Source organism: Poeciliopsis prolifica, unplaced genomic scaffold (genome assembly GCF_027474105.1).
Source record: "Poeciliopsis prolifica strain line A6 unplaced genomic scaffold, Auburn_PproV2 SCAFFOLD034, whole genome shotgun sequence".
Taxonomy (NCBI): domain Eukaryota; kingdom Metazoa; phylum Chordata; class Actinopteri; order Cyprinodontiformes; family Poeciliidae; genus Poeciliopsis; species Poeciliopsis prolifica.
In genome coordinates this window covers 717,622-727,138 of record NW_026562409.1, presented here as the reverse complement: position 1 = coordinate 727,138, position 9,517 = coordinate 717,622, and the positions used below count along the sequence as shown (strand labels likewise).

General features: G+C 48.3%; 1 protein-coding gene across 1 annotated transcript; it reads left to right on the top strand.

The window, feature by feature from the left end:
• The first annotated feature begins 4,894 nt into the window (after window positions 1-4,894).
• Window positions 4,895-9,108, top strand: LOC129373771 (keratin, type I cytoskeletal 13-like). Its single transcript, XM_055051852.1, has 8 exons — window positions 4,895-5,418; window positions 5,684-5,766; window positions 7,050-7,206; window positions 7,278-7,439; window positions 7,518-7,643; window positions 8,134-8,208; window positions 8,283-8,440; window positions 8,820-9,108. Exons 1-8 carry the CDS (start codon window positions 4,945-4,947, stop codon window positions 8,902-8,904), a joined length of 1,320 nt encoding a protein of 439 aa, XP_054907827.1. The 5' UTR covers window positions 4,895-4,944; the 3' UTR covers window positions 8,905-9,108.
• Window positions 9,109-9,517: the final 409 nt, after the last annotated feature.

Sequence of the window (9,517 nt, the reverse complement as noted above, 5' to 3'; positions counted from 1 at the left end):
TCTGGGTTCTTTTTGTTCTCTGGGCTCTTTTGGTTCTCTTTGGGTTCTCTGGGTTCTCTGGGTTCTTTTGGTTCTCTGGGTTCTCTGGGTTCTTTTGGTTCTCTGGGTTCTCTCTGGGTTCTCTCCAGGTTCTCTGGGTTCTTTTGGTTCTCTTTTGGTTCTCTGGGTTCTCTGGGTTCTTTTGGTTCTCTGGGTTCTTTTGGTTCTCTGGGTTCTTGTGGTTCTCTCTGGGTTCTTTTGGTTCTCTGGGTTCTCTCCAGGTTCTCCAGGTTCTCTGGGTTCTTTTGGTTCTCTTTGGGTTCTCTCTGGGTTCTTTTGGTTCTCTCTGGGTTCTCTGGGTTCTTTTGGTTCTCTGGGTTCTTGTGGTTCTCTTTGGGTTCTCTCTGGGTTCTTTCTGGGTTCTCTGGGTTCTTTTGGTTCTCTGGGTTCTTGTGGTTCTCTCTGGGTTCTTTTGGTTCTCTGGGTTCTCTCCAGGTTCTCCAGGTTCTCTGGGTTCTTTTGGTTCTCTTTGGGTTCTCTCTGGGTTCTTTTGGTTCTCTCTGGGTTCTCTGGGTTCTTTTGGTTCTCTGGGTTCTTTTGGTTCTCTTTGGGTTCTCTCTGGGTTCTTTTGGTTCTCTCTGGGTTCTCTGGGTTCTTTTGGTTCTCTGGGTTCTTTTGGTTCTCTTTGGGTTCTCTCTGGGTTCTTTCTGGGTTCTCTGGGTTCTTTTGGTTCTCTTTGGGTTCTCTGGGTTCTTTTGGTTCTCTGGGTTCTTGTGGTTCTCTCTGGGTTCTTTTGGTTCTCTGGGTTCTCTCCAGGTTCTCCAGGTTCTCTGGGTTCTTTTGGTTCTCTCTGGGTTCTCTGGGTTCTTTTGGTTCTCTTTGGGTTCTCTGGGTTCTTTTGGTTCTCTGGGTTCTCTCTGGGTTCTCTCCAGGTTCTCCAGGTTCTCTGGGTTCTTTTGGTTCTCTTTGGGTTCTCTCTGGGTTCTTTTTGTTCTCTGGGCTCTTTTGGTTCTCTTTGGGTTCTCTGGGTTCTCTGGGTTCTTTTGGTTCTCTGGGTTCTCTGGGTTCTTTTGGTTCTCTGGGTTCTCTCTGGGTTCTCTCCAGGTTCTCTGGGTTCTCTGGGTTCTTTTGGTTCTCTTTGGGTTCTCTGGGTTCTCTGGGTTCTTTTGGTTCTCTGGGTTCTTTTGGTTCTCTGGGTTCTTTTGGTTCTCTGGGTTCTCTCTGGGTTCTCCAGCTTCCGCCCTGATTTCCTGGTGTTCCACAGGGCAGCGATCGGATCCATCAGACTTCCCGCCCAGGTCTGAATCACTCAGTGGATCTTGGTTGTTGGTTAAATAATCATTTGATCTCTGAACTCTTGAAGCCGTCAGTCTGGAGATGAACCAGTTTGGTTCTGCAGCCCAGCTCACAATCTGGACCCGCCTTCTCGACCTCAGCTTCTGGGAGATTCTTTATGTTTTCTGAAGAAATCATATTGAAACTGATGACGGGGTCCGACCCGACAGCCTCTGCTGGGTTTGGGTCCATTACTGCGGAAATGCTGAAGCTGGATCCGTCCCCACAGAAATGCTGAGATTCCACCAGAGTGGGCGGAGCCACTGAGCTCTGAGGGGCGGGGCTATGCCCCTCGGAGCGGTTAGGGGCTCGTTCATGACGAGAGACGCATTGTTGCTGACTTAGTGGCAATGCTGCTATATTTAGCGACTTTTCAGACCCTCTGACAACTTCTTGTCAAAAAAGCGACCAGTAAAAGATCTAGAGGCGTTTTCTGTTACTTTGAAGAGCCAATCAATCCCTCTGCAGACCCGCTCCGCGTGCTACCCAAGCTAGCTGTCCATGTTCTGACTCACCACCAGGGGGCGTGTTTCAGTGAAACATAGACGCATTAACTCATTTTGGCAGTTTATTTGCAAAAATGTGATTTGGGATTTAGTTTCTCTTCCATTAAACATTGGATCAGGAGTGAACTAGTTTGAGTTTCATTAGCAGGAGGTTCTGTAGAGCAGGGTTATTATGTTTTATCAGCCTGACGGGCTGCCAGGCTTTACTTGCCCTCCCACCAGGCTAAGAGTTTATATTTGATACTCAGGAACAGTGACAGACTGCCTTACATGACATGAGAGATGTCAGAGGTCAGGGTGCCCCGATACCCCGACCTCTGACCTGCCCTTCACCCCGACCTCTGACCTGCCCCTCACCCCGACCTCTGACCCGCCCCTCACCCCGACCTCTGACCTGCCCTTCACCCCGACCTCTGACCTTCCCCTCACCCCGACCTCTGACCTGCCCTTCACCCCGACCTCTGACCTGCCCTTCACCCTGACCTCTGACCTGCCCCTCACCCTGACCTCTGACCCGCCCCTCACCCCGACCTCTGACCTGCCCCAGCTGGGGTCCTGACATTGGGATTAGTATGTGAACCAGAATGAATAAATGCCCCATCTGCCTCCTTTAACGGTTCAAACATCGAACTGAACACAGAAAGCGGCTGAGCGCTGAAGCAGCACTAAGTTAGAGCCGCTCAGGTTTCTCCTCTTCGTGGTTCACAAACTCCAGCATGTGAGCAGCTTTTTAGTGTCTCAGCTTCCTCAGATGTATTTTCTACAGAAAATTCTGTTTTCCAGATGAACCTGAAGCTGTTGGTACCAGAGAGGCGGCTGGAAACCCGCCAGGATTCACTCTGGACCTGCTAACGTCCAGCATTTCCCTTTCAGAACCTGAGGAATCATTTAAACAGGTTCTGTTTTTGGCCTGAATTGGAAAATAAATTTCTCCACTCACTTGTTTCATTCACTCCTCTTACTGACTTTCAGAGATTTCTTCCCAATCTGACACAACACCTGTCAGAATCTAACAGTTTAACAGGAACATCTTGATCAAAGCTTCGTTTGCAGCGATTGGACCCGGAGCGATTGGACCCAAACATGGAGCTCAGTGCTGCTGATGCGCAGCAGGATGAGAGCTGCAGGCGGATCACTGCCTGTCAGCCACAGCCTCTCCTTCAGCGCCTCGGATCAGAACCCGCCTGCAGCGGCTTGGCATTCAGAACCAGAACCATCTGGCTGTTTTATGCCTCTGCTCCACGGCGAGCTTTCAGAACCAGAACCAGAAAATATGAAGCGCTAAGTTACTTGGATGTTTCATAAACTTATTCAAATAAAGTTCAGCATCTGTGTTGAAGTTCTTATTATTAATAATTACATTTTAAGTTCAATTAAAATACCAACGTTGGTTAAAGTCGTATTCACCGTACATCTTTTACTGACTTTAAATTATCTTCAATCAAACCAATCAATCAATCATCAATGTTTTCATTTTGTCTTTATAACTGTTGGATCTAATTAATTATTATTTCATCATATTTATAAAGTAACATTCAGACTTCATGAAGATGAACTTCCATTCAACATTGTGTTTCAGTGATCATTAGCATGTTAGCATTAGCAGGACTAGCACTGTGTAGAACTGGAACACATGAACTGAGACCCCGACTCCTTTCGGTCCAAAAGGAACCGCAGCAGAACCAGAACCGGCCCGGTTCTGTAGGCCAGCAGGGCCGCAGACGGCCCCCGAACCGCGCTTTGACCACCCTGGGTTTGGATGGAGCAGGTTGGAGGTGGAAGGAGTTTCTGCATGAAAGCCGGATTGTTTCAGAACTTCAGGTCCGAACAGAACCAGCGCCCCGAGTCAAGCTGCGTCGCCATGGCGACGGCGGCCCGCAGCGGTTTCCCACAGCCGGAGAGACGCGGCCCGGCGGGCCCGGCAGGCCCGGCAGGCCCGGCGCCGGCAGCCGTTTCGGTCCAATCTGAGAGCGAGAGCAGCGCCAGGTTACCTCATCCCGACGCTACAGAACCGGTTGTGGACCTGGATCCACAGAACAAAACCAGCCTGAACATTATGACCCCCAGAACCCAGAACCCAGAACTCAGAACTCAGAACCCAGAACCCAGAACTCAGAACCCAGAACTCAGAACCCAGAACCCAGAACCCAGAACCCAGAACCCAGAACCCAGAACTCAGAACCCAGAACTCAGAACTCAGAACCCAGAACTCAGAACCCAGAACTCAGAACCCAGAACCCAGAACCCAGAACCCAGAACTCAGAACCCAGAACTCAGAACCCAGAACTCAGAACCCAGAACTCAGAACCCAGAACTCAGAACCCAGAACCCAGAACCCAGAACCCAGAACTCAGAACCCAGAACTCAGAACCCAGAACTCAGAACCCAGAACTCAGAACCCAGAACTCAGAACCCAGAACTCAGAACCCAGAACCCAGAACCCAGGCTGGGCACAAACCAGATGAAGACTGCCATGGACGTACAGAACCTCACCAGAACCCGGTCCCGGTTCTGGAGCTCAGACCAGAACCCGGTCCCGGTTCTGGAGCTCAGACCAGAACCAGGACATTCAGTTAAATTCTCTTTTTTTCATTCGTTTTCTGAGACCTTCTGGGTTTTCTGTGATCCAGAACCATCAGAACATGAAGGCTGCATGTCTGGATTCTCCAAACTGGACCGGTTCTGTTTTCCCCATCATGCATCCTGGGAGGTTCTGTGGGTTTTTATGATCCTCCATCAGAACCGCACCAGATCAAATCGGGTCAGAATGCAGCTCTGGACCCAGTTTGTTTCTGGACCCGGTTTGGTTCTGGACCCAGTTTGGTTCTGGACCCGGTTTGGTTCTGGACCCAGTTTGGTTCTGGACCCGGTTTGGTTCTGGATGCGGTTCTGGACCCATAGCTGTAGCAGCGGCACCGCCCCGGCCTGGTTCTGGTTGAGACAGGTCAGAACAGAGCCTGATGTCTGGGCCGGTTCGGTCGGGTTCGGTTCTGCTGCAGCCTGCAGGTGTCTTGGCTCCGCCCCCTCAGCTGAAGCCCCGCCCACCGCGGCTCTATAAAAGGCCGCCGGTCCGCAGGTCCTCACTCCTCTCCTCCGCAAGACAGACCGACTCCGCATCTTCATCATGGCCACCATGGTCTACTCCTCCTCCTCCTCCTCCCGGAGCTCCATGGGCGGAGGCCTGGCCCGCTCCTCCTTCGGCGGCGGCCTCAGCTCCTTCAGCGTGGCCGGGGGGGCCGGCGGCGGCGGCAGCGTCCGGGTCTCCCGGGCCAGCCGGAGCTTCTCCTCCGGCGGGGGCGGCGGCGGCAGCGCGGCCTTCGGCTTCGGCGCGGGAGCCGGTTCCGGCTTCGGCGGCGGGTTCGGAGGAGGTGCAGGCGGCGGGTTCGGAGGAGGTGAAGACAGCATCATGGGCAACGAGAAGTTCACCATGCAGAACCTGAACGACCGGCTGGCCTCATACCTGGCCAAGGTGGCGTCGCTGGAGAAAGCCAACGCCGAGCTGGAGCTCAAGATCCGGGAGTTCGCAGAGAGCAAGGCGGGCCCGTCCAAACGGGACTACAGCCACTTCTACGTCACCATCGCAGACCTGCAGGCCAAGGTGAGTCTGCTCCGACAGCGCCCGAAAACACCCGACAGCGCCCGAAAACACAACTTCAGAAAGATGCTGACGGGACAGAATTTATTTATTAAAGATTTAACCTTTAAGAAGTACTTTTTTTTCCAGATGATCCAAAAGTTTCAAGATGAGAAAATGAACCCAGCAGTTTAAGATGATGCTATAAAAACAATAATAATCATATCCATCACTACTGATTATGTCTATAATGACAATAAATCCTGATTTGGGTTTTTCATGTTGTCAGATCGAAGCGGCTCTGATCTCCAGAGGATCCGTGATGCTGAGCATCGACAACGCAAGACTGGCTCAGGACGACTTCAGGATGAAGTCAGTGTCTCTCCGTCTGTCTCTGTCTGTTTGTCTCTCTGTTTCTCTGTTTGTCTCTCTCTCTGTCTGTTTGTCTCTGTCTCTCTCTCTGTCTGTTTGTCTCTGTCTCTCTCTCTGTCTGTTTGTCTCTCTGTCTCTCTCTCTGTCTGTTTGTCTCTCTGTCTGTCTCTGTCTCTCTCTCTGTCTGTTTGTCTCTCTGTCTCTCTCTCTGTCTGTTTGTCTCTCTGTCTCTCTCTCTGTCTGTTTGTCTCTCTGTCTCTCTGTTTCTCTGTTTGTCTCTGTCTGTCTCTCTCTGTCTGTTTGTCTCTCTGTTTCTCTGTTTGTCTCTCTGTCTCTCTCTGTCTCTACAGCTCAGGTGCGCCCTCTCCTGGCGCAACGCCCCCATTACTTGGAAAAATGAGTGAAAACTCATCTGGAACTGCAGAGCTGGATCAATGAATCAGTTATTAAAATTATCAAGTGTCTTTATAATTAATTAAGTGGAGCATACAGACTGCAAAAAGGTAATTTGTTGCTAAAACACAGAAGTCAAACCCAAAGTGATATTTTTATCTTCACATAGTTCATATTCTGTAATAATCTCCTATGAAGCACAATTTCTATAACATCATTAAAATTAGCTTTTCTGAAGGAATAAATAAAATGTCAGAGTTTCACAAAGGATTTTAATGAGCATTTTTTATGTGTTTTATTGCAGAAGATTAAAACTCTGTTTTTATCGATTTTTTATCGATAATTAAAGTAATCATTAGCTCCATCTGTAACTCTGCCTTTAGCTCACCGGGTCAGCAGCTGACCTTCGACCTGACCAGATAGTTCAATTCCAAAATATGTTATTTATCCCAAAATGAAGTAAAATGTTGTTGTGACTATTAGTAAGGCTGATTTCTTACCAGTTTGTCTTGTCAGTTTTCTAATAATTAAAGATCTTACATTTTAAAAATTTATTTCAAAACTACAAAAACATAACATGTAATTTTTTTTAATGTTAATACATTTTTAGCATTTTAAATTCTGTTATTTATTTAACAAACATTGCCATTAGCAAATTAAAAAAGTAAAATTTAATTAACATTTAAAATTGTAATTTGTACAAATGTGAAAAAAAAAATTTCAATGCATTTTAAATTTGAAAAGTTTCCTAGAGGATGTAAATCCTCTGATGCTCCGGCAGCGAGTCGTTCCCGGCGGTTCTGACTTGCTGCGGTTCTGACCCGCTGCGGTTCTGACCCACTACGGTTCTGACCCGCTGCGGTTCTGACGCGCTGCGCTCGGCGCTGCAGGTACGAGAACGAGCTGTCCATGCGCCAGTCGGTGGAGGCCGACATCGCCGGGCTGAAGCTGCTGCTGGGAGAAATAGGCGTGGCCAAGAGCGACCTGACCATGCAGATCGAAAGCCTGAGGGACGAGCTGGTGTCCATGAAGAAGAACCACGAGGAGGTAGGCGAGCCGCCGCTCGTCTTTCACGCTTCCTCCCGCAGGCTGACGCTTTCTGCTTCCCTCCGCTGCAGGACCTGCTCGCCATGCGCAGCCAGGTGGGCGGTCAGGTCAACGTGGAGGTGGACGCCGCTCCCCAGGAGGACCTCACCAAGATCATGGAGGAGATCAGGGAACACTACGAGTCCGTCGCCGCCAAGAACCGCAAAGAGTTGGAAGGCTGGTTCCAGACCAAGGTAGGAACCCGACCGTGCGCAGCATGAGCCGGCAGAGGTTCTGTTACCGAACCGAAGCGCTACGTCGTCTTTCTGCAGTCCGAGACGCTCTCAAAGGAGGTGGCGACCACAGAGATGACTCTGAAGACGACGAGCACAGAGGTGAAGGAGGTGAAGAGTCAGCTGCAGGCGCTGGAGATCGAGCTCCAGTCCCAGCTCAGCATGGTGAGACCCGAGAAACCGCAAGCTTACACAAGGAATAAAGTTATCGACCGTTTCTACTTTAAATTGTAAGGTCATAAGGACAAAGTTGAAATGATGAAACTCATAGCATCACAGGAATATATTAATGTGAGAATAAAGTCAAAATAATACAAGAATAAAAATATGAGAATGAAGTCGTAACATCAGGGAAATAAAGTCAGAATAATTTTGAATGAAAATAGAAATGTTGAGCAGCTTCTGAAGTTCAACTTCAGTAAGAAAATACTTTGTTTTTATACCATCGAATAAAAACCAGCAGAAACAAAGAGAATCTATTCAGAAAGGAGCAGAGCAGAAACATCCAAAACTTCCCCATTTGATTCCTCTTTCCTGGTGAAACACAATCCTTACTCTGCAAATATAAAGATTTTATTCTCAGTTAAATGACGGATTGTTAGTCCGAGGGAAGCAGCGCCGCGGTTGTTCGTCTGATTTAATCGTCTGGTTGCAGAAAGCGTCTCTGGAAGCGTCTCTCACTGACGTTCAGAACCGCTACGCCATGCAGCTGAACAGCTACCAGATGAGGGTAAGCTGGAGCTCACCTGTGCACTGCTGAGGTTGATCTGAACGGCAGCACTCAGCGTGAGGTTACCTGTGCAGGTGACGTCTCTGGAGGAGCAGCTGGTTCAGCTGAGGGCCGACCTGGAGCGGCAGGGACACGAGTACCAGGTGCTGCTGGACCTGAAGACCCGCCTGGAGCTGGAGATCGCAGAATACCGCCGCCTGCTGGACGGAGAGGCAGCGGGATCCGTGGCAGGGTGAGAGCAGATTCAGTTAAAATGGAGGCCGGCGGTCTGCAGACACCCAGCAGGTCTGTTTGGTGGACATTAGCAGTAGAGCTAATTCCTGTTAGCATTGCATGCTAACAGCTACGGTTACATTCAAACAGTAAAGCACGAGATTCACATAATAAGTCTGGGAAAGAATTAATGATATAGAAATTTAAAACAGGAAAAATTTAAGCTTTATAAAGTCGGCCATCTTGGATTGGTAAGACACAAATTGAATCCAAAAGGATGTCTCTCCCTCTTTTTTCTTCTTTGTGTTTATCTTCATTAAAACATTTTGTGCTTTTATTTGAAATATATCAAATAAAAGCACAAGAGCAGAGACTCATCCACTTCCCTTCTTTTGCAGGCTTTCCTCTTCCTCCTCCTCCTCTTCTTCAACCACAGTTACCAAAACTGTGATCACCAAAGTGATCGAGGAGACCAGTAGCTAAGAGCATGTCTGACGGGGCGGAGTCCAATGTCGACCTTTCACCTTCCTGCTGAATGAAACAAGAACCACTTCCTGCCGATGGGGAGCGTCCATCTCATCTTCTTCCTTTTATGCCTCACTTCCTGCTGCGACTCAGTTAAAGACGGTGAATCTCTGAGTTAAACTTTCTGTCTTCAACAAATAAACTGAAGTAACTCAATAAAAATCGTCTCATATTTATTTTAGTCGCTATTAAAGTATTTCAATCAGTTTTAGAAAATGCAACTGATGTCACATCTATCAGCCAATCAGAATGGAGGGAGGCTTTTTCTTACATGAGAGAAACGTAACACAATCTTTAAAGGAAGGAGTTTTATCACAAATCAACTCTAAAATGCTACGAAAGACATAATAAGCATAAACTATTCAAGATTGAATACGTTTCTAAAACCAAGACGGAACATTTTCTGACTAAAACATGAAAAAAATGACGAACCAGAAAAAGTGGCTGAGATTTGATCAAACACTGACTTGGTCTCTGAGTTTACCATAGCCAACATGCTACAGATAGCCCACATGCTACAGATAGCCAACATGCTACAGATAGCCCACATGCTAGTGATAGCCAACATGCT

Bases quoted from the DNA above. Each gene is read 5' to 3' on its own strand.
- LOC129373771 (XM_055051852.1), top strand. From the start codon at position 4,945: ATGGCCACCATGGTCTACTCCTCCTCCTCCTCCTCCCGGAGCTCCATG. The intron at 5,419-5,683 runs GTGAGTCTGCTC...TCATGTTGTCAG, and splicing joins TCGCAGACCTGCAGGCCAAG to ATCGAAGCGGCTCTGATCTC. The intron at 7,644-8,133 runs GTGAGACCCGAG...GTCTGGTTGCAG, and splicing joins TCCAGTCCCAGCTCAGCATG to AAAGCGTCTCTGGAAGCGTC.